Here is a 23,080-nt window from a genome sequence, read left to right on the forward strand (position 1 = left end):
GCGGGCCCTCGGCATGCTTCCAACACTGGGCTCTTTTGCAAAGTGCCCACTGCCTTTGAGGGGTACACACCCCTTAAGAAAAGCCCCCACGCCTTCCCAGAGACTAGCCCTGGAAGTCTGTCCCCAACACCACATGGAAGCTTTCTCAGCTTGTTCCCTGCAAACTCCCACAGACTCCCTCTTTTGCCAGAAAACGGCCTCCTCCAGGAAGGCTGCTCGGCTTTCCCCTGCAATTTCTGAGGATCTCACCATCATTCACACATCTCGCCCAGCTGCAAGGGTAGCTCCTACTCCGGGCGGGGTGAGAAAGGCTTCTAGAGGGCGGGGTCCCTCTAGAACTCCCCCTGTTTGCATAGGGTTTTTAACACCCACGGTCCTGCACTCCTAGGGAACCAAGCTGGTGGGTCCCAAGCGTCTTCACGTGCAGGTGCCAGGCTCACAACAGCAGTCACTAAAGAAACCGATTACCCTGATGGTCTCCAAACCCCAGGTGCCCCCTCTGCACTAGCTCATATCATTGGAGGTCAGCATCCGGCCAACTCAGTGAAGGAACAACAAAGACGACGACAGCCCAGAGGTTTTGTGTTGAGCTGCCTCGCGGTCCTGTCTGGGAGATCCGCGCCCGCCTGCCTGAGTCGGCCCTCCAGCCGCCACCGCCGCGGCGGCGGGAGGGGCGAGGGCCGGCCCGAACGCTCATTAGCATAATCTATGCGCGGGAGGCGTTTAGCAGTCAAATATATGCGCATATATCTCCATGGCTGATGAGGCTGGCCGAGCACATTCAAAATGGCGGAGTGTGGAGCGAGCGGCAGCGGGAGCAGCGGGGACAGCCTGGACAAGAGCATCACACTGCCCCCCGACGAGATCTTCCGCAACCTGGAGAACGCCAAGCGCTTCGCCATAGACATAGGTCGCCGCGGGCGGGCGCGGGGAGCGGGGCGGCGGGGGCGGGCGCGGGCGCGGGCAGCGAGGCCGGCGGGCCGGGGCGGTGGCAAGGACGAAGGGCGGGGCGCGGGCCGTCGGCGCGCACGGCCTGTCGGGCCTTGTAGTCCGCGGGCAGCCGGCGGCGCCCGCTCGCTGCGGCAGCCGGACTACAGCTCCCGGCAGGCGCCGCGCGGCCGGAGCGGGGCATGCAGGGGCTCGTAGTCCCGCGGGAGAGGCGGCCTGGCTGCCCCTCTGGCATCCCGCCTCGGGAGCGGGGGTGGGGGTCGGCCGCCGGGCGGCGCAGCTCCCCGCCTGCTGGAGATCGGGGGCCGGGTGTCTGGGGCCAGGGCTTTGGAGGACCTGGGCGCAGACCTCAGGTCGGAAGCACCCCCGAGCCCCGCCCCCCGCAGGGCCCTCCTTCTCTCTCCGACGCGTTGACGCCTCCCGCCGACCGCTTTCTCAGATGTGGACGCTGAGGCGCGGATACCCGGGCGGTTCGGGGCCGGTCCATGACCTCCGGCCCGGGACCCCCGTGCGCCTGGCCCGCCGTGGCCGCTCCGTGAATGCAGGGACAGACCGTGCGCTTCTCCCCGGAGGGGTTGGGCCGCCCCGCTCCCCTGTCCTTGGGGGGGGCGGTGTCCAGGGAAGTGGGGAGCGTCCTGAGCCCCCACCTGCAAAGCCAGAGGCCGGGCGGAGCCAGGCAGAGGGCGGGCGAGGGCAGTTGTGAGCCTGAGGTCGGCCCCCCGAAGGGGACCCGCCAGAACGGTGCCCGGCTGGACGTTGGGCCAGAGACGGTGAGCGCGAGGAACCGCCTGGGGGCTCAAGTCAGCCCCTCGGGGCCCTGCCGCTGTCCTCGGAGCCCTGTGCACTCCGGATGTGATGGCAGTCCAGTGGCCGTGTGCTCGGAGCTTCCGCACTTGATGCTGCTGCCCTGACCCTGGGGGCTCTGCTCCAACGGGTCGGCCCCTAACGTTGCTGAAGCGCCCCCGAAAATTGGCTGGCCACAGGGCTTACCTGGGTCGTTCTGCGTGGCCCTACCTTGTGGCGCGGAAGGGGGAGTTCCTGCCTGTCCTCCAGGGCCGAGCCCGGTCAGGGTTCCTTAGCAGAAGAACACTCAAAGGCATATTTTCAGCGTCCATGTTTATTTCCTCTCTGAAATTTCCCCCCGGCTCTGGGTCCTCTGTCTGGTTCTTTAAAAGACACGTTCATTGCTACTAAGGACAAACATTTGTGCGTTTATTTTGGGGGGGAGGCGGGGTTTGGCCACCCTGCGAGGTTTGTGGGGTCTTCGTTCTCCGACCAGGGATTGAACCTGGGCCCTCAGCAGTGAGAGCGCAGAGTCCTAACCACTGGACCGCCAGGGAATTCACAAGGACAGACTTCGTTAGTGTAGCTGATGGGAGGTCACGGGGCTCAGGGCAGGGGTTCTCCACCCAGGAATCCACAAAGCCAGAGTGCGGTCAGTGGTTCACAAGCAGGTTTCCGGTTTCCTCTCCCGTCCCCAAGCCTCTCAGTCCAGCTCTGACGGGGCGCCCCTCTCCGCGGGTGGAGTCCCTGCTTCAGAAGCCTCAGGGATGCTTTGGGTCAACACATACTTGAAGCTGACTTGACTCCAGGTTTCTGCTGGGCAGAGGGAGGGTCCCTTGGGTGAAGCAGAAGGGGCCACAGGGCAGGGATGTGCACGGAGGTGCCTGGAGTGGAAGGACAGCCCGCACCATGCCCCGGGGTTCTGGATGAACTGGCGGGTCTTGGCTCAGGTCCCTCCCATCAGTCGGGGGTGCTGTGGGCCCCAGGGTGGAGCATGGGGTGGGGTGGCCCGGAGAGCCCATGGCGTCCACCAGAGAGCGCAGGACCGTGCTGGCCGCCTGGTCACTGCCCTCGTCAGGTGTGACGTGTGCGGCCCCGGCCCGAGTTGGCATTCACTCTAATCGCAAGGGACCCTGAGAGCAGGTGGGCTCCCACAGGCGCCCCCTGTGCTGCTCTGTGAACTCACCCTGGCTCAGACTGACTGCACTGCTCTGCTCGCAGCCCCGTGCCCCATCCGCTGTCTCCTGGCTCGGGTGGGAGACAAGTCTGGGCAGTGCCGGGCTTCGCCCCACTCGGGGTACATGGTGTGCGGTGCACAGAACCCAGCTCACTCCCCACGGCCCCCCACAAACCCCAACACTGTGTGTTTTGGTTGTGATTTATAGCTGACTTGAAGAGCACACTGTCTGGAATTGGATTTCTGTGACCTGGGTAACTTACGATGAGCTTCTCAAAAGATGTCTTCATCCCTTTGCGTTGCCTGTCTTTTTAGGAAACGATTTATTCACAGAGGTGAATCGGGCAACAAGCATTTCAGTGGAAGATGCTCCGTGCCAGGCCGGGATTGGGGGCAGGGAGGAGGGATAAGGAGGCTTAAGGCCAGGTTCTGTGTCGTAAGCTGACGGTCTGGGGATGAGAGCAAGCCCAGGACGACGGGGTTCAGTGACCAAACGTGGCCCAACGAGGCCAGGTCGCAGGACGTCCCGGGAGGCCCTGTCCACACTGCCAGACAGGTGGCTCCGATGGGACAGGTGTGACTGGTCTCGGAAGCTGGGCTTTGATTTTTATTACCTGGAAGAGCTTTGGCCTTCGGATACTGTGTTTCCAAATCTGTGTTTCTGACTTGAGTGTTTGTGGAATATTCCCTTAGTGTTTTGTCACAAAACAACAGTTGTTAATAGTTTTAGCTGCCTTCTCCAGACAAGGGGTTTCCCCCTTATTTTTGTCGGGCCTCCTAGGAAGCACAGTTGGTTCCAAGGTCACTTTGCAGAGCTGAGCCTTCTGCCTCTCTCTGCTCCGCCGTTCGTGGCTTCACAGCCGTGAATCACCTATAGCCTCCGACGCCTCCTCTCTGACTCAGGAGTGGGGCTCGCCAGAACTCCTCCTCCAGGAGGACTGCTCTGGGGATCTTTTTAACTTGCCCAAAGGCCTTATCTGCTTCCTGATATTCTGCCCCTGGTCACAGGCCAGGGGCATCCAGGCTTCCCAGGGGCATTAACAAGTCCCCGCCGCCCTCTGCAGGGCCTCCTTGGTGAGTCCGGGCCTCCGCTGCTGCTCTCCGGCCCCTTCCTTGCACATTCCTGGTGAAAACAGCCCCTCCCCCGCCTGCATTGCCTTCTCCACCTCCTTCCGCGGACCGTCAGTTGTATGCTTTTCAATGAAAACAGTGCATTTGTCAGCGTTTTCCTTTGGTTCATCCTCAAGATCAGAGTCTGAAACAGAATTTTCCTAAACCACTGAGGGTCGCCGAGTCACCCAGAAACAGCGGGTCCCTTGCTCGTCAAGGACTCAGTGCTGGTGGAGAAACGGACAGTCTCCGTTTCAGTCTGGGCCCTGAGGAGGAACAGAGGTTTTCAAGGAAGGCAGAGTGTGTTTAGGTCTCACGGTTCATTCCCTTCCTCTGTTTGGTGCCCTGCAGGGTTTTCACGTTCAGGTAGCACCAGACTCCTTGTGGGCAGGACCCAGGGCTGGCAGAGGAGGCCTGTGGAAGGGCAGCCTCGGGTCCCTTCCAGCCACTTCTGAATCCGCGGCATCTGTCTCCCCTGTAGGCGGCTCGCTGACCAAGCTGGCCTACTACTCCACCGTGCAGCACAAAGTTGCCAGAGTGCGGTCCTTTGACCACTCAGACAAGGTGAGCCTCCTGGGAGGACCCCGGGCAGGCCCTGGAAGCTTCTAGTGCCAATGCCCCTCCCTCACGCTCCCAGCTTAGTTCCCCTTCCATCCCAGCCCTGGCAAGAGCACCCCCGCCTCCCGCCTGCTCGTGCCTCCCCCCCGAATCTCCCACCTGCGTCACCATCAGGACTCCCACGGACTTCAGGGTAGGCAGAAATCGTCGCCGCTGCTGAGGGTGCCCAGGGGCTGTGTGTCAGCGTCGTCCCCTCCCCGAGGCAGTGCACACACGCGGGTTCCCCACCCTCACCCCCAGGACACAGAGCAGGACCACGAGCCGCCCTATGAGATCTCCGTCCAGGAGGAGGTTACCGCCAGGCTGCACTTCGTCAAGTTCGAGAACACCTACATAGAGGCCTGCCTGGACTTCATCAAAGACCACCTGGTCAACACCGAGACCAAGGTCATCCAGGCGACCGGGGGCGGGGCGTACAAGTTCAAAGACCTCATCGAAGAGAAGCTGCAGCTGAAGTGAGTGGGGACCTCGGGGCGGGGAGGGGAGCGTGGGGGCCGGTTGGCCTCCGCTCACGGGGTCGGGCCCCTGACGTGGCGGCCGCAGTGGCCCCTCTCCTGCACCAGCCCGTTCGCCCGGCTCTGGGGGTTCCTAAGACCTCAGGACCCAGTGAGGCTCTGGGTGGCTGGTAGGTGGCCGCGGGCCTGAGGCCAAGCTCTGGGCCGGCTGCAGTGGGATTCAGGTGGCCAAAACTCAGGAAGGCTCGGGGGACTGAAGATGGTGGGTGGGGAGAGGTGAGGGCTGAAAGGAAAGGAACGGAGCCCCGAGACCGAGTCGGGCCCGCTCCCGCTGGACGGAGGGTCCCGGGGCCACGGCCCTGCCAGGGGGGCGGGGAGGCAGGGGCCGTTCGTGCCGTGGCCCGTGCCGGTGCCAGTGGCTGGGCTGCTCCCTGGCAGGGTTGACAAGGAGGACGTGATGACCTGCCTGATCAAGGGCTGCAACTTCGTGCTGAAGAACATCCCGCACGAGGCCTTCGTGTACCAGAAGGGCTCCAACCCCGAGTTCCGGTTTCAGACCAACCACCCCAGCGTTTTCCCGTACCTCCTAGTCAGCATCGGCTCTGGGGTCTCCATCGTGAAGGTGGGGCTTGGCTCGTGGGAGAGGACGGGCCTCTGCAGCGCTTTGTTGAGCACTGGCTGCATGTCGGAGCCATGCCGGGCACAGGCACGCGGGCACAGGGAGGCGGACACAGACCCAGGCCTGCCTCTGGCGCTCACGGCGCGAGGCCGCACGCGGAGTGCCTGGCCCGGGCGGTCTGCGGGGAGGTGGGCCCCCTACTTCCAGCACGAGCACCTGCCGAGCCCACCTGGACTCGGCCTTCAAGGGCGCCGCCACGCAGGGCGGGGGATACCCCTGAGCCGCCGCGTCCCCGGGACTTGCTGGGCAGTGGCTGGGGGCCCCCTTGCTAACGCACCTGCCCTCGTTTCGCTCCAGGTGGAGACAGAGGACAGGTTCGAGTGGATCGGCGGCAGCTCCATCGGGGGTGGCACCTTCTGGGGGCTTGGGGCTCTGCTCACCAAAACGAAGGTATTTGGGCAGCTCTGGGAGGATGCTCCTGGCTCCACGGAGCAGCCTGTTTCCTGGTCCCCTCAGGAGAGGGTTGGCGGCTGTGGGGTCGGAGGCTTGTGCTTGGCTGGGGTTGTTGTGAAAGTGGCTCTTCCCTGTACCTCGTCCTGCGTCCCGAGTCTCTGAAGGATGGGCGTCCAGGTGGCCAGAGTGTTGCCCAGCTGGGTGGTGCACAGAGGCTGCCCGTCTCCCCCCACCTCTGGGCCATAACAGGAGAGGGCCTTCCCTACCCAGCACGGCGGCTGGCCTCCTTCTGTGGGCTCGTCCAGGGCCGTGGGGTTCTCCCAGCTTGCGGCTCCTCAGGTGCTCCCGTCTGCTCTGTCCCCACAGAAGTTTGACGAGCTGCTGCATCTGGCTTCCAGAGGCCAGCACACGAACGTGGACATGCTGGTGCAGGACATCTACGGAGGGGCCCACCAGACCCTGGGGCTGAGCGGCAACCTCATCGCGAGCAGCTTCGGGAAGTCGGCCACCGCAGACACAGGTACGGCCTCTCGCCCGCTCTGGCTGTCGGAGGCGCGTGGCGCCCGCCTGGCCGCTTGCCCAGCGTGCCGCTTCCGCCCCCAGAGTTCTCCAAGGAGGACATGGCCAAGAGCCTGCTGCACATGATCAGCAACGACATCGGGCAGCTCGCCTGCCTGTACGCCAGGCTCCACTGCTTGGACCGGGTGTACTTCGGGGGCTTCTTCATCCGCGGCCACCCTGTCACCATGCGCACCATCACCTACAGCATCAACTTCTTCTCCAAGGTAACGGGCTGCCGCGTCCTTCCTCTGCTCTGCCCGCCCCAGGCCCGGGCCCCCGTGTCTCCAAACTCGCAGGCCTGAGAGGGGACGGGAGCAAGGCGGGACCCAGCTGAGCACCCCCAAGCCCCTGCCCGCAGCCCCTTCCCACCCACTAGCTCCGGGCATCCTGCGCTTGGGGCGCCGTGGCCATCCCTGAGTTTGGCGCGTTGCCGGGGGTGGGGTCTAGAGACCGCTTCCCACTGTCCGCGAGCTCCAGGTGAGCTTCTAGGTGTCGGTCACGGCGTGGGAGTGTGTGGCCCCCAGCAAGCATGGGGAACTGGGTGGGTATCCGTTTTGTGGAAGAAGTTACCCTCTGAACCGGGGCTCCCCACGCCCCAGGCTGCTCCCCATCGCGCGCGTTACCACCCGAACCATCATGCCCCCCGCCCTCCCCCGACGCCATCCCCGTCCATGGAGAAGTGGTCTTCCATGAAACCGGTCTCTGGTGCCAAAAAGGCCGGGGACCGCTGCTCTAAACGGTGGGCCCTTGAATTCCGCGTGTGCGTGCAGCCCCGCGGACAAGCGCCGAGTCGGGAGGGAGGCCACCTGTGTCGGGTGGGCTTGCAGCCTTGGGCTGAGTGGCGCTTCAGGGGCGTCTCCGTGGCAGGGGGAGGTCCAGGCGCTGTTCTTGAGGCACGAAGGCTACCTGGGCGCCATAGGAGCGTTTCTTAAAGGAGCCGAGCAGGACAGTGAGTACAGCGCGGCCTATGTTGGGCAGCGGCATCGGGAGGCGGGGAGGCCTTGGGGAGTGACTGGAATGGCTGCTCGTGTTAAGCGATGACCAAGGGCTGTGGGTGGACATGGTGTCTTCGTGGGCTCTCCCCAGCAGTGGCAGGAGCCTTTGCTGTGATTCTTCTGAGGGGCCGGTGGAAACCGACTCGCGTGGGTCCACGTAATCAACCCATGGGTCCTTAAGTGACGGGGCTCCGTGCAGGGGCTGCGCGCACGGCCTCGCCTCCGAAGGCCTCGGCCCGCTGGCTCCTCCCGGCCGTCTGCCCAGCTGTCGCTTCAGATGCGCATCCGGTCTGTCCTCTTTGAAGGACACGTGAAGGAATCGCAGGCGTGATTCTGCGCGAGGAAGCACAGGGCAGACTGCGTGGGGGTCAGCGCCAGTCAGAGCAGCCCAGGCAGACCTTCACTGCGTCCCTAAGTCCAGCTTCTCACTTGAGATAAACCACGGGTACCTTTCGGAAGCTGCCGCTCAGCTTGAGAGGTTTCTGTGCCAGTAAGAAGTAACACAACAGAACAACGCCCCCGGCCCGCCCGGCGCCAGGGAGGCCTTCGGCAGCCGGTCCTCCCAGAGGCAGTCCAGCCGCCCAGGGTTTGCCGAGCCCCTCGCCCCTCGGTTGACGCCGGGTCTCTTGTCCCACAGACCCAAACCAGTACAGCTGGGAAGAGAACTACGCCGGCAGCTCCGGGCTCATGAGCTCCTCGCCCGAGCTCTGCCCAACACAGCGGCCGAGGAGCGGCACCGTGAGTACGGGCGTGGGTGGCCCTGGGTCCCACGTGCGCCGCCTCCTCTGTGGCCTCCTGGTGGTCCCCGAGGAGAGCCGCCGTGGCCGGGCTCGAAGGCGCCTCCTCCTGGTGCAGGCCGGTCGTGAACCACAGACTCTGGGGCCGAAGAGAGACGTTTGCGGCCTGCAGCTGGCTGTTCTCATTCCTCCCGTAGTGTCTCACATTCTTCGGGTGTTCAGCCGGAGCCCTCAGGGCCACGCGGTCCCTGCCGGGCTTGCAGGGAGAATATAAAGTTTCGGGACCACAGGGGGTCTTTCCTAGGGCTCTGGGACCGTTCACAGCAGAATCGGGGTAAAACTGTGGGTCGCGGGCACCAGCCTGGGCCTCTTCTCTTAGAACACGTTCTCTGCGTGATGGTTTCAAGGCGGTACCGAGCCTGCAGAGTCTGCGAATTTCCTCAGGCGATTCCACCTTTTCCTCAGTCGCCCCTTGGGGTGAGGCCCACCATGTCTGGATGGGAGCTCCCCCCGCCAGCCGAGCCGGTGTGGAGAGGGTCTCCCAGCTGGGACGGGATGGTACTGCCGTGGCCCCGTCCTGGCCCAGATCATCGTTGGATGAGCTGTTGCCATCTTTTTTTTTTTTTTTGCGGTACGCGGGCCTCTCACTGTTGTGGCCTCTCCCGTGGCGGAGCACAGGCTCCGGACGTGCAGGCCCAGCGGCCATGGCTCACAGGCCCAGCCGCTCCACGGCATGTGGGATCTTCCCGGACCAGGACACAAACCCGTGTCCCCTGCATCGGCAGGCGGACTCTTAACCACTGCGCCACCAGGGAAGCCCGTTACCGTCTTATTGACATCACGTCCCTGATAACCCAGGAAGTGGTTTATCAGAATCGCACGTGGGGCTGGAGGACAGGCCGAGGCCTGCAGCTGCCTGGCCTGGCCTGGCCTGGCCTGGGCACACAGGTCGGGATGCTACCTTCAGGACAGGTTGCTAGCCAGTTTGGAGGGAAAGTTGGTTTTCAGTTGTAGATGCAGATTCTCTTGTAAATCAGTGTAAACATGGCAAGAATGTGCCTCATCCGCCTCTCACTTTCTGGGGAGAGTCCCCCCCACGTGTGGCACCCCCAGTTCCCACAGGTCCACACCGCATCCTTTGCAGCCGGCTGTGCGGGGGTAGCTGGGCCCTTCCCAAAAGCAGGCACCAGGGGCAGGGTTGGCAAGGCCCAGGCCCGCCGTGACGGGTGTACAGAGAAAGGCGTTAACGTCTCTGACTTGTCAAAGGACGACGTGGATGCCGGCCACACGGACGGCAAAATGAAATGGGTGGGCGGGCCAGAAACCTTTCAGCCAACGCTGATGTGCAACGCGGCCCCTCTCCGTGACAGCTTGGGCACCCCACGCGCCTGTCGTGCTGGGGTGTCCCTGCGAGTGGGCGTGGGGATCCCCAGGGGCAGGGGGCCAGGCCGAGCTCAGATGTGAGCTCCCACTCATCGGAGGACAGGGCGGCCCCTGCCGGCCAGCCGGGCAGCAGGCAGCCATTGCCGCCTTTGACCCCCGTGGAGACACACCGGCTTCTTCCCTGCTAAACGTGCGCTCACGTGGCGCGTCCCCAAAGCCCATCTCTCCCTCGTGGGGTGGATCTTCTCATCCAGACCATCCCTGGTCCGAGCACACCTGCCGCCTCACCCTGCTAGTGGGCCAGTCAGCAACACAGGGCCAAGTCCCAGGTGGGCAGCCCCCTGGAGGGTGGGGGGCAGGAGCGGTGCCTGGAGGACGAGCCCTGAGCTCACTCGCTTGTCACGTCCCTGGAGCAGCTGCCTGACGCAGTTCTCATCCGAGAACGGGGCCGGGCGCACAGGACCCTTCGTTTGAAAGACCCTGGCGTGGGCATCGAGCGTCCCGGCCTTGCTGAGCGTGGCAGGGGCAGTGGGTCTGGATGCGGGGCGTGGGGGGACGGGGCGGTGTGTCCCCCCCTGGGAACTGACCCCGGGCAGGAGCCGCAGGACAGAGCCCGGTGGGCAGGGCGGTTGGACCAGAAGGGCGGTCGGTGTGCGTGCTTCAGAGCGCGGAGCAGAGAGCACGGGGCGCGGCAGGAAGACGGGTGCGTGAGCAGACCCAGGGTCGGGGCGTCGGGCTCAGGGCCCCGGACAAGTGGAGGGCTCGCCCGGGCTGAGAGAGGCCGTGAGAGGCAGGCAGGGCCCAGGGCCGGGGAGGAGCCGGGCTCTCCATTAGCCGCGCACGGCAGCCTCCCTTCGTGCGGGGAAGCCGGTTCCAAGACCTGTAGAAGGGGCTTTTGGTCTTTCAGAAAGGACACGGCTGACGTGCCCGCCTGCTTCTCGTCCTCCCAGTTCGACTTGCTGGAAATGGACCGTCTGGAGAGGCCGCTCGTCAACCTGCCTCTCCTTCTGGACCCGTCCTCCTACGTGCCTGACACGGTCGACCTCACGGACGACGCGCTGGCCCGAAAGTACTGGCTCACCTGCTTTGAGGAGGCCCTGGACGGGGTGAGGGCCTGGGGCGGGGGTGAGGTTGGGATGAGGGCTGGGGGCGGGGCTGGACACCCCCAGGAAGAAGACACCCGTCCGTCCAGGAATTGGGCTGTGGGCCTTTGAGGTCCTGGCTACCTCTGACTGTTTCAGGTTCCCAAGGGGCAGTGAGAGGCGGGATGGGGGAGAACAGGGGTTTCCAGGAGCCTTTTATTTGAGGTGTAATTCATAGTTCCCAGGTGGGAGCCTGACTGAGTAGTTTTTTGGGACGTGGTGTCAGTGAGGTGCGTCCTCATCAGCTCGCAAGTGGCTTTCCCGGCTGCCGTGTCTCTTTAAAAAGCAAGCAGTTTGCCCAGGGCTCAGGGGCAGCGGCGGCTGGCCTCCGGCTCCAGGCTTGGGGGCAGCAGTGGCTGGCCTCCGGCTCCAGGCTCGGGGCAGCGGTGGCTGGCCTCCGGCTCCAGGCTCGGGGCAGCGGTGGCTGGCCTCCGGCTCCAGGCTCGGGGGTCAAGGCCATGGGAGCCTCCTGGGAACACCCATTCCTCCACAACGCCCCTCAGAGAGGCCCGTGGGGTCTGTCTTCAGAGCGAGGGGTCCCACAGACTTGGAGATGCTCCAGAACCACCAGTTCCCCCAGCAGAGCAGGAGCTGGTGTCCAGTGGGCCCTGGGGCTGGTATCAGAGGACACGGACATGAGCTTTGGGTCAGGGCTGGCGGCAACCCCGTTCCCACCTGGCAAGGGAAGCCCCCAGTGGCTGCCACCAACGCCTGCCGTCCACGGGCTGGGGGCTGCCCTGAGCACTGCTGGCCGCCCTGTCCTTGGTAGGTCGTGAAGCGCGCCGTGGCGAGCCAGCCAGGCTCCGTGGATGCAGCCGAGAGGGCCGAGAAGTTCCGCCAGAAGTACTGGAACAAGCTGCAGACGCTGAGGCAGCAGCCCTTGTGAGTGGCCCACCTGCTCGCCCTGGCCAGGGCCCCGAGAGGCGGCCTCTACAGGGACGCGCGCTCGCACCCGAGGGCCGAGTCCCTCGAAGTTCTCCAGGAAGCTCTGTGCCCCTCCCCTGGCACACACTCGGGGACGCTTAGCACCCCGCTGGCCTCCTGGGCTTCTCCTTTTGGCGCCTGGACGCCACGAGGACGCCCCTGGGTGGGGAGAGTGCGATGGGCAGTGCAGTCGGCCGTCCAGCCCCCTCAGCCGCCCTCCGCCCGGCTCTGTCTTCAGCGCTTATGGGACCCTGACCGTGCGCAGCCTCCTGGACACGAGGGAGCACTGTTTGAACGAGTTCAACTTCCCGGACCCCTACTCCAAGGTGAGCGCCCCCTTCTCGTGGGTGGGCACATGCTTGCAGGGGGCCGTGGGGAACGGGGCGTCAGTCCCGTCCTGTCCAGCGAGCGGGTGTGCTGGCAGCCCTGACCCCCTGCACTGGCGACAGGCTGCATCCTGGAGCCGCCCTGGTGAGGGTCCATCTCCCAGGAGCTCTGGGCCGCAGCCCCTCGGTCGGCAGCACCGGCTGTGGACCGATGCCGGCGCCACTGTGACCTCGTCAGCAGCGTGTCCTGGGGGTTCTAACCCGCAGCCGGTGAGGGTGGCGGGCATGTGGCACTGAGGCCCCCTCGCCTCTTCCTGGCCTCCTGAACTCAGCCTGGAAACTCAAGGGTTGGTGCCTGAGGATGTCCGTCCTGGCCACGAGCCTTCCAGGGCCTGGCTGGTGGCCTGGAGGTGCCTCCCTGGGCTCTTTGACCAGGAAGCCGCGTGCCCTGGAGCCGCGGGCGGGGTCCGGAGCCCACCGACCTCAGCTCCCTGCCGCCTCCTCCCTGCCCTCGCACGGGGTGTCTGGGGACAGTGGGTCAGGGTGCCAAGGGTCTCACGGTCAGGGCAGCGGGCACCCACGGGGTGTGGGTCCTCCGTGCTCGGCCACGGCACCGTCACACCTGAGCCTCTGTCCTCAGTGCACGCTTCAAACCTGCACCGATACCAGCGTGCCCCCCATGCTTGCCCTCAGCCCGCGCTGCTCCGAGTCAGCGCTGCTTTTAATCTGACGCAATCTGGGTTTGTCTAGCCTCCCGCAGTGACGTCACATGGGAGTCTTCTGTCCCCTAGAACGGGCTCGCTGTTGGTGCTCTCCCGGGGCGGTGCTCTCCTCTCCCTGCTCTGCCGGGGGCCTGGGGGAGGCCAGACCACGTCTTCATTCGCATCTCCCCGCAGGTGAAACAGAAGGACAACGGCGTGGCATTAAAGTGTTTCCAGAGAGTGATCCACTCTCTGGATGCCCTGGGCTGGGAGGAGAGGCAGCTGGCCCTGGTGAAAGGGCTCCTGGCTGGCAACGTCTTCGACTGGGGAGCGAAAGCCGTCTCTGAGTAGGTGCCCGCTGTCCTCACAGCCCCTGCAGGCCCATCCCCTCCCCTCCTCCTTGCGGCTCGGCCTTAGAGCCACAGCCCCTGGGCCCGAACTGACGCCTGGGCCACACGTGGCTCCGGCAGTCCCAGCCTCGGCCGGCCCAGCTTGGCCCTCGAGGAGGTGGCAGAGGGGGCACCGGGGGTTCTCGGGGGATGGGGTACTGCTGGGGGCTTGCTGGGCACGTGTGGCCTCGGGAACGGATGGGACAGGTGCTGGGACCCAGCCTCCCTGCCCGCACACAAGAGCAGGCGCGTAGAGGGCTGCGGGTGTGGGTGTTGTCAGTGTGAAACTCCGCGTCACAGTGACCGTGTGGGGTGGGCTTAGACGCTGTTGGGTGTTTGGAGTGAATAGGTGCCTCGTGAAGTTCAGCGGTGGGCACGCGTCTCCCCGTCCCCCCAAGGGTCCTGTCCCGGGGCCTGCTGTCTGGTGCCTTCCCCGGGGCTCCCGTGCAGGGGACTTGCTGGGTCACCCAACGTGCGCTTTCGGACCCGGGCACCCGGGACAGCCATCGCCCCCTCCCTGCCCTCAGCACTGGCTGCCCCTTGGGCGGCACGTTGGGGCGAGGCTGGTGGCCGGTGCTCCCCAGGGGCCTGGCCTGTGGCTGCAAGCACGGAGGCTTCCCCGTGCCACCTCCCCCGTCCTCGAGCCGACGCGGCAGCAGTGACGGGGGACAGCACGCTCGTCCAGCTCGGGAGGGGCTTCGTGGCCCACGGGAGCGACGGAGGCCAAGGTCCGGGGCTTTGGTGACTTTGTCTTCTCCTCCCCTGTGCAGCGTCCTTGAATCTGACCCCCAGTTTGGGTTTGAGGAGGCAAAGAGAAAGCTGCAAGGTAGGGGCGCCCAGGGCTCTCCTCCAGTGCCAGGACTCGGGCCGGTGGGGGGAAGCAGCGAGGCGGCCGCGCGTGCCCGCTGAGCCAGGGGGAGGCGAGGACCGGCTCCCTGGAGAGGCCGGCGGGCGGGTGACCGCGTCCCTGTGTCCCGCAGAGCGGCCCTGGCTCGTGGACTCCTACAGCAAGTGGCTTCAGAGACTGAAGGTACATGGAGCTGTCCCCGCCTCTGTCCTGTGCCCTAGGGGCCCGGGCAGGGTTCACGGGTGGGGAGGTGGCGTGGGCCCGCGCGGTGCACCGAGGGCCCCCCGGAGTGTCCCCCTCAGCCCCCCGCCCCGAGCTACAAGCATGAGCTGGCGTCCCTGCTCCAAGCCTGACTTCGGCGGGACAGCGATGAGGTCACTGGCCTCAGGTCAGAGGTCCTTCGGGCTAGCAGTTCTGGAAGAGGCCGGGGCTGCCCCTGTGCCCCCAGTGCCTGCAGGACCCAGCAGCCCTCGCCCGGCCGTGGGGAGTGGAGTGTGGAGGTGTCTGGAACGCTTGGACGCGCCTGTTCCCAACTGAACGTCCTGGTTTTGTCTTACAGGGGCCCCCTCACAAATGTGCCTTAATTTTCGCAGATAACAGTGGAGTAGACGTCATTTTGGGAGTCTTCCCCTTTGTCAGGGAGCTTCTCTCTAGAGGGACGGAGGTGAGTGTGGAGGGCCGCATGGCGGGTCCCTTGCCCAGCTCCTGTGCTCGGTGGGGTTGGCATCGCCCTGGGCCCCTTCGTGTGCAGGTAGGTGCCGGGTAGGCAGTGGCACGGCAGGAGCAGAGGAGACCTGGCCGGTCACGTCCTGGGGCTTAGGTCAGCCTGACCGCGGGGCCCTGGGGCCGTCTCCATCCTGCCCCAAGAGCCGGCCCAGCCGTGAGAGGTCGCCAGAGGCCGTGCTCCTCCGCTGGCAGCCCCAGGTGGGTGGGTGGGTGGCGGGCGGGCAGGCGGGCGAGCCCAGGCTGGCTCAGTACTGCCGGTGGCCAAGGTCCCTAAGGAGCCCGGGCATCCTGCCGCAGGTCATCTTGGCGTGCAACTCGGGACCCGCCTTGAACGACGTGACCTACAGCGAGTCCCTCATCGTGGCTGAGCGCATCGCGGCCATGGACCCCGTCGTCCGGTAAGCTGGGCGGGGGGCTGGGGCGCGGCGGGGCAGCTTCCGGGGGCGCCGCCTCACGGGTGACCTCACGGGTGCTGTGCTCGACAGCTCGGCGCTCGGAGAAGGGAGGCTGCTGCTCATGCAGACTGGCTCCAGCTCCCCGTGTCTCGACCTCAGGTAACGTGGCCCCTCTGCCCCCGGGCCCCCGGGCCCCTGCGGAAGCCAGCTATGCCAGCCACAGCCCGGGCAGGGTCCAGGCGCCTCTTCCCTCGGGGCCCTGGGAGGGAGAAGCAAGGGCGGCGTGTCCCCACCTTGGATAACTGTCCTTGGATAATCAGGTCGTCACCACAGTGCTTTCCACCCCGGGGCTTCTGGAACCTGGAGCGGCCCGTGTAAAGGAGGGCACATCTGGGCTCTGGACTGTTAGCCTCTCAGTCTGTTCCAGTGCTGATTCTCCAGTATTGACTTAATCCTCTTCCAAGTCCACTATTAACCAACAAGGAGGGACAATGAAAAGCTATAGAAAGGACTCAGATTCTTTAAAGTTCAAAATACAAAAGTATCGTTAAGGCCCAGTTTTCAGAACTGGCTTCCTTGTAGCAACGGGAGCGCAGCTGCCAGGGGTCCCCAAGACCCTGGGCCCCGGGCCCCGGGAGGGCAGCTGCCGGGCTGGCTGTCCGGGGATCAGGCTGGACCCAAGGCCCACGTAGTTGGGGGGGCCGAGGGTCGGGGGTCTCCGGCGTTCCCGCCAGTCGCCGCCCTTGGCTGGAGGCAGGGTGTGGCGTCTGCCCCGGGTGCAGCTCAGTGCAGGGTGCCAGGCCCCCCGCCTGCACCCTCCTCACTGCCCCCTTCCTCCCCGAAGCCGCCTGGACAAGGGGCTGGCCGTGCTGGTGCGGGAGCGCGGCGCCGACCTGGTGGTCATCGAGGGCATGGGCCGCGCCGTCCACACCAACTACCACGCAGCCCTGCGCTGCGAGAGCCTCAAGCTGGCCGTCATCAAGAACTCGTGGCTGGCCGAGCGGCTGGGGGGCCGGCTCTTCAGCGTCATCTTCAAGTACGAGGTCCCGGCCGAGTGAGGCGCCACCACCGCCGGGCTGCTCCGCCCGTCGCCTCAGGAACGTATCTCGACGGCAACAGGGACCCGCGTTCAAATCAGAGTATTTATATCGTGCTTCTGTGAGAGACCGGCTGCACACAGGTGTGGGCTCAGCGCTCGTGGCCTCGGGCTCGGTGTTTCTTCAGTGCTGACGTGTTCGTGGTGGGGAGACACGACTTTTGTCCCGTGAGACGTTCTTATTGGAATATATTTAACTGTTAAATAATCTTTTATATATATATACATATATACATATATATATATATATATATAAAAATATAAATATATACGTATACGCCTCTGACAGGACGCTGAGGTCAGGGCACGGCAAATAGCTTCCAGAGTGAGAACAGAGCGTTTCTGCCTTGGCAGTTCGGTGTGAGGGTGGGCAGCCCCCCCGGGGGCCCTGCCCACGCCTCCCCCAGGGAGCCCAGCAGTGGGGTCTCTCCCTAGGTGATCTCTAGAACTCTTAGGCCCACCTTGGCCCGTGGCCATGGCCGCTGCCCTGCCACGTGGCCTCCAGCATCGCTCCCCGGCGTGTCTATCTGGAGAAGGCCTCCCCCGCGCCCCTGCCCCGCCTGGCCCCGCTACGCACGGGAAGGACAGACAGGCTGCTGAGAGGAGGCCACGGGCTTCGAGGGCCCTCGAGGACTTCCAGGGACTTGGTGGCTGGTCCAGTCCTCCTGCTCGGAGCCCTCAGACCACGTGGGTTCTGTCGCCACGGCCTTGCGCCCACGCCCAGAGCCCTGCCTGACGGCAGGCGGGTGGGGGGTTCACTGGGCCCGGTGATGGAGGTGCTGTGAGATGGCAGGGGCTCCTCCCCCACTGGACCCGTCCCTCGGGGTGCAGACCTGAGCCTCGGACACCACATCGCGGCAGGAGAACTGGCCACGGAGCTGCGAGGCCGCCTGTGCGTGCCATTGGTCTCAGGAAGAGCTGCGCGGGGGCCCTGCTGCCGTGGCCCCGGGCCCTGTGCACTGAGGAAGCCCCACTGCCCAGCACCCAGGTCCCTCACTGCTGGAGCACCCAGCAACGTGAGGACGGGCGGGATGAGGAAGGCTGTCGGGGCTGCCCCTGCAGGGACCTGAGCCCCACCCTCTTTGCCCAAGATCCCCTCGCACTTGCCCTGCTGGGCCAGGGAAACCGGGGCCCTGCACCCCCTTCCGGGAGCCTGAGCTCAGCGGTCTGGGACCTGCACTGAACCTCAGGGGGTGCTCGACCTGTCCTGCACCACAGCAGCCCCCCTGGGTGACCCATGTGCTGCACCCCACTCCTGGATGGATGGACCCTGGATGGAGAGGGCCCTGGCCTTCCTGTGAGCAGCCGCTAGGGGGAGCCGGGGGCACGGCCATCTAGAGGGCACAGGCTAGGCCTGTCCAGTGGGTGGTCCATGGATCCCCTTTCCGCAAAGGCTCACCCACCTTGACCCCAACACAGCCCCTCGCCACCCCCCCAGCCTGCACCTGCGCACGGCTCAGCTTCCTGTGGTCGCCTCTGTGAGGCCTGGCCTGCGCCCTCTTCTGCCCAGGCCACCCTCTGTCCTGTCCCTGGTGTCGCAGCAGCATCATCCCAGCTGGTCTGGGGCTCCCTGTGCAGGGCGTGCCCTGCCCAGACACCCAGGGGGACTCCAGAGGTCCAATCAGAGCCCAGCTCGGCCTGTGTCATGATGCCTCGCTGGGCCTCCCTCCTGTCAGGCCCTGGCGCTCCCCTGAGGGTCGCTGGACAGGCGGGGGGAGCCTGCGGTGGCCCCACGGTGAGTAGGGCACCAGGGCTCTGAGCACCTGCCCTGCCCTCAGGTACCCCTCTTGCGATGCCCTGTCCCTCTCAGCTGGGACAGGAAGGGTCTGGGCCTCCCAGCAGCTGAGGGCAGCCTCTGGGAGGTAATGGAACAAGAGGCAGCGCCCACCCGGGGCTGGAGAAGGGCTGGCACCCCCCGCCATGTCTTGTGAGCCCTGGCAGATTGCCCCAGGCTGTGTTCCTCCCTGCCCCCGCCTCCCCTTCACTTCTCCCAAGATTCTAGTAGCCCAGACGCAGTGCCTCGGGGACCCCTCCCTTCCGGGGCTGGGCCACAGCTCCCCCAGGCGGAGCTCCCCCAGCCAGAGGAAGGAGGAGGGCCTTCCCGGTTCCGAGGGGCCTGACTGGTCCTGGGAGGAAGGCGGCACTGGTACAACTGCCCATCGCCCAGGCCTTTGCCGAGTTTGGGCAAGCGGCTGGCGTGGGTCCCTGGGGCCTACGAGGGACACAGCAAGAGACAGAGCGCCTGGCGCCCACCAACACCCAGCCTTTCAGACGCCTTGCCCGGCGCCCACCGTCCCCAGGGCCTCCGACCCTGGACAGTAGGGCTGATCCTGGTGTGGGGCCCGAGGCCTCCCCGAGCTGAGCCATGGGTGGGCTGCCCCCAGCCCCTGCTTGTTGTACCAAGTGAGTCCACCCTTGGGGGGGCCTCTGACACCTCAGCTGGCTTCTGTGCAGGCCAGGTGCCCGGGTGGGGAGGGCAGTCAGCCTCCCAGCTTCTCGAGGGAGGGGGCGGCCCTGACGGTCCTCTGTGCGCAGAGACTCCAGGAGCAGCAGCCCCACAGCTGGGGACCCTCTGGCCTGGGGCCCTGCCAGGGCCAATGTCTGCCCCCGATAAGTGGGGCGGGAGAGGGGGAGGGAAAGAACAGGGGTGTGTTCGGGGCTTGTGGCCCTGACCCTGGGCGCGGTCCAGCCAAGCCATCCGCGGGCAGAGGGTGGGGGGCATCTTCTGGGTTCCGGCCCCGCGACACCGGGTACGCGGCCACAGAGGGAGCCCACTCGGAGCAAGCACAAGCGTGTTTATTGGAGCTGTGTTCAGGAGTTTACAAGAGTCTACAATGTCCCGTACAGAGCAGTGTGTGCAGAACAAGCCAGCAGTCGGGCCGGGGAGGCCACGCTCCAGGTCACTGGGCACCTCGCATGGCAGGGCCCGGCAGACGCGCGCCCGCACACGCCCCGCAGCTGAAACCAGGGGAAAGTGGAAAAGGACACGGCACCATTTTCTTATTGTAGAAGCTTTGCCTCTAAAAATTTAAGTTATCTTTCTATGTGTACGTGGATCTTAAAAGATCGTGAAAACTCTGCCCTGCCCCAGGGTGGGCTCCTTCCTCCCAGGAGGAGGGGCAGGGCCGAGGGGCACAGCCACACCGGACAGGCGGCAGCCTCGGGGGCAGCAGCTCCGCACCCTGAGCAAACGCGGGCCCCGCCCAGCCCTGGGCTACAGCAGGAGGCCAGTGGCGGCAGCACCTGACAGCTGGTTGGTGGCGCCCTTGGCGGGGGCCGGCACATCCCCACAGCCCTCTTGGCCCACGCAGCAGGCGCCCTCAGGGGTGCCCCGCTCCTTCTCTGGGGAGCCCCTCGGGCCCTGCAGCCGCTGCTGCCGCTCCCGGGCCCGGTGGGCCCGGCTGGTGATGGCGCGCACACGGCTCTGGCTGCGGGAGGAGGAACGCCGCAGGAAGCCCGGGGCCCCCGCTGCCCCCTCCCCAGCCGGGACCCCCGCTGCCCCCTCCCTAGCCTGGCCCCCGCTGCCCCCTCCCCAGCCGGGACCCCGCTGCCCCCTCCCCAGCCGGGACCCCCGCTGCCCTCTCCCCAGCCGGGACCCCCGCTGCCCCCTCCCCAGCCTGGCCCCCGCTGCCCCCTCCCCAGCCGGGACCCCGCTGGTGGGCAACGTGATGCCCCCAGCCTGCTGGAACCCCGTGAGCCTGCGCAGCTGCTCCGTCAGGGCGTCTAGCCGCGCCCCCCGCCCTGCCGGCCTCTCCCCGGCCAGGCCCAGGCCACGGCCTGGGCTCTCCAGGCGGGGGGGCAACGTCGTCCACGGTCAGGTCCCCAAGGTTCTTGGACTTGGCAGCCACAGTGCAGTCCGGGAGGCCCACCAGGGGGTGGTGGGCCCAGGGTGGCCATGGGGCCAGGGGGCGGGGCTGCAGCTCGTCAGGCCCCACAGGCAGCTGGCCAGCCGCCTGCAGGTTGGGGTTGGATTTGCTCTTGGTCACAGCAGGCAGGTCCAGGCAGGCGGCCGAGGCCAAGCAGGGCCACAGGGGCAGGCGTCCCGCCGGGGCCCCCGGGAGGCTGTCAAGTCCCAAGCCCAGGCCCTGCAGGGAGAGGTCGATGGCCGTGTCACCAGATGACAGGCTGGAGGACGGGGACACGCTGCCACAGTGGCTGCCTGGCTCCAGCGCCTGCCATAGCTGGTCACCGCCAGTGGCATCCAAGGACACGATAGGGCGGGGCCTGGCCAGGGGCCACCGTCCACCCAGGGACTCCGAGGGGACCTGCCCCTCGCTCCTGGCCCTTCTGAGCACGTGGCCCAGAGCCCGGGGGTGGCCCCTGCCATCCGTCTGGCTACCGGGGGCGCCCTTGCAGGCCCCAGCAGGGCCCCAGCCGTGGCACGCCGACTGCCTGCTTTCAGGGGCTGGCTCAGCGTTCCCTTGGCTCCCGGTCCCGAGCTGGAGGGGCCCGGAAGCTCCCAGAGCCACCCTTGGGGGGCTCGCCGAGCTGGTGCCGGGCCCCGCAGAGCACTGGGGCCCTCCAGGGGCGTGGCTGGGGGAGACGGCCCCCGGCGGTGGGGGGCCAGGACCCCAGGCTGGCTCCTCGGCAATGGTTTCCAGGCTGCACAGGGAGGAGAAGGGGTGGGCGTCTGCGGGGAGAGGGAGAGGCAGATGTCAGGGGTGCCCGCGGGGCTCCAGGTCCCTCCACGTGCTCACAGCTGCCCCCACCCTGCCCCCCCGCTCCGCTGCTGCTGGGGGAAGAGATGGGCCTGGGCGCACAGGCAGGGCCCTCCTGAGGCCGGCGCAGCTCAGGGCCCACGCGCGGCCGGGCCCCGTTACCTGGCACTCAGCCGCTCTCAATCCCTGACTAGGAAGGCAGCGTGGGGACAGAAAGGAGAAGAGGGTGGTCAGCGCCGGGGTGGGGCTGGCCGTGGACAGACGGACGCAAAGCTGGGCGGGTACGGAGGGGGAGCGGGAGGGTGGCCCAGCTTCCAGCACGCCCTCCCCGGGCTCGGATTGTGACCAGGGGCCACAGACAGATCTGCCACGACCAGCCCTGGGGCCGGGTGGGGGCTCCGGAGCAGAGCTGCTCATACATGCGTCCCCAGGGCCAAGGGCCACGGCCAAGCTGCTCCTCTCACACTGCAAACAGAGGCCTCTACGTCGAGACTCTGAGCCCCAGCCAGGAACCCAGGCCAGACTCCCCAGAGGACTGCGGTGCCGGCCAGGGGGAGGCAGGAGGAGGGCCTGGAAGCTGCCCCCGGGCCCTGGCAGTCAGGCTGGGCTCCAGAGGCCACCCTTTGGGCTGCAGGCCTCGGCAAGTGGACCCGGCTCAGACTCCCCAGTCCCCAGCCCGGGGTGAGGACGGCTGCGGCCAGAGCTGCAATCACTTTCCCAGCCCCTGGGGAGCATTGGGGGCCTGCGGGGCAAATCATGGTCAGACGGGGGTCTGGGGGCTGAGGGGCCCATGGGACCAGCCGGTGGAACAAGGAAACGAAGGCCAGTGAACACACGGAGGCCACAGTTCTGGACACGGAAGCACAGCGGGGACGCCAGCCAGGCCATGCGGGGGCAGCGTGGGAGCCACCACGGGGACACTGCAGAGGAGCGTCTGGGCTTACCGGTGGAGAGCACGGGGGACTTACTCCTAATCTCCTCCAGCTTTTGAATGAACAGGGCGTTCATCTCCCTCTGCAGGGCCCCCGCCTGCCTGCGGGCGCCCTCGGGACAGCGGGGGGTCCCTTCGGGGCTGCCCGGGCTGCTGGAGTCCAAGGACACGAAGCCACGGCTGCCCGGCCCCGGCTGCTGGGACCCAGGGCCCTTGGGGGCCCCTCTGCTTCTCCCAGAGGCAGTGTGGGGCGCCCCCCGCGAGCCCGCCCAGGCGCGGGGCTGCTGGCTGATGGCCGCGTGTCTGCTCTCGGGCCCCGGGCTGGGCAGCTGCCCCCTCCGCAGGCCCTCGGCGTCCTCACCGGTGCAGGAGCCCACCACACACTTCATGCAGGTGGTGGCCATCCTGGCAGGCCCAGGGCCCTCGGGGGCCCGCGGGGGCCGCACCTGCACCGGGCTCCTCTCCACCGGTGCCTTACCTCGAGGGCTGCGGCTGCCCAGCTCCTCCAGGGCCGGGGCCTCGGGAGCGGGGCTGGGGCTGGAAGGTGCCGCGTCGCTGGCCTCCCCCTCAGAGCCCAGGTCCTGCGGGCCCAGGACCAGCTCTGGGAAGGCCTTGCGGCCTGGCTTCTGACTCTTGGTTGGGGCGCTGGCCGTGCGCCGCAGGAGCTGCTGGCTAACAGAGGGCCGGGGCGGGGGCCGCCCAGCAGCATGACTGTCCAGGGAGCCGGGCTTTGGGCCTCGGAGGAACAGGCCTTTTAGGCCCAGAGCCTGCTTGACCTGCAAGAGAAGGAGACACATAGCCGGCAGCTGGGCACCAGGGGCCGGAGGCTGCCCAGCCCCGTCCAGCTGTGCTCCGGAGGCTGTGGCCCGGGAGAGCCTGCTGCGGCCCCACGGCCTGCGCGCTTGGGGCACCACTCAGGGCTGTGTGTAAGGAGGACGGTCTCCAGGGAGGCTCTACCAGGGGCGGCGGAGGCTGTGGCCTCAGCACAGCGTGGACGGCGCCTGCCTGCACCAGGGTGGAGGGAGTGGGCGCTGGCGGAGGGTCTGTGGCTCTCAGGGCAGGTGGCCAGGGAGTGCTGGAGCGGGGAGGCCCCCCCAGGGTCTCCC

At 66.5% G+C, this 23,080-nt stretch overlaps 2 protein-coding genes across 4 annotated transcripts in view; one reads left to right on the forward strand and one right to left on the reverse strand.

Annotated features, from left to right (window-relative positions):
• Window positions 1-768: 768 nt before the first annotated feature.
• Window positions 769-16,660, forward strand: PANK4 (pantothenate kinase 4 (inactive)). 3 transcript variants are annotated; one of them, XM_060141661.1, is made up of 19 exons: window positions 769-910; window positions 4,500-4,582; window positions 4,661-5,091; window positions 5,530-5,713; window positions 6,068-6,160; window positions 6,530-6,683; window positions 6,767-6,948; window positions 7,592-7,673; window positions 8,357-8,457; window positions 10,790-10,945; window positions 11,751-11,863; window positions 12,144-12,231; window positions 13,128-13,279; window positions 14,092-14,147; window positions 14,302-14,351; window positions 14,728-14,832; window positions 15,192-15,292; window positions 15,380-15,448; window positions 16,134-16,660. In XM_060141661.1, the coding sequence occupies exons 1-19, from the start codon at window positions 787-789 to the stop codon at window positions 16,345-16,347; spliced, it is 2,538 nt and encodes an 845-aa protein (XP_059997644.1). In that variant the 5' UTR covers window positions 769-786; the 3' UTR covers window positions 16,348-16,660. The 3 variants fall into 3 exon arrangements, 2 of the variants coding, with proteins under 2 accessions (XP_059997644.1, XP_059997645.1); XM_060141662.1 differs by having other exon boundaries at window positions 4,877-5,091; XR_009539122.1 differs by lacking the exons at window positions 15,380-15,448; window positions 16,134-16,660 and having other exon boundaries at window positions 14,762-14,832.
• A 2,506-nt stretch (window positions 16,661-19,166) lies between these two features.
• The window catches only part of PLCH2 (phospholipase C eta 2), a 66,802-nt gene continuing 62,888 nt past the window's right edge, over window positions 19,167-23,080 (reverse strand). The window contains 5 exon segments of the mRNA XM_060141668.1: window positions 19,167-19,887; window positions 20,035-20,181; window positions 20,183-21,015; window positions 22,260-22,277; window positions 22,453-22,750. Of these exon segments, the coding sequence (XP_059997651.1) occupies window positions 19,600-19,887; window positions 20,035-20,181; window positions 20,183-21,015; window positions 22,260-22,277; window positions 22,453-22,750 (1,584 nt within the window). The 3' untranslated portion in view covers window positions 19,167-19,599.

Source organism: Lagenorhynchus albirostris, chromosome 2 (assembly GCF_949774975.1).
Source record: "Lagenorhynchus albirostris chromosome 2, mLagAlb1.1, whole genome shotgun sequence".
NCBI classification, from domain to species: domain Eukaryota; kingdom Metazoa; phylum Chordata; class Mammalia; order Artiodactyla; family Delphinidae; genus Lagenorhynchus; species Lagenorhynchus albirostris.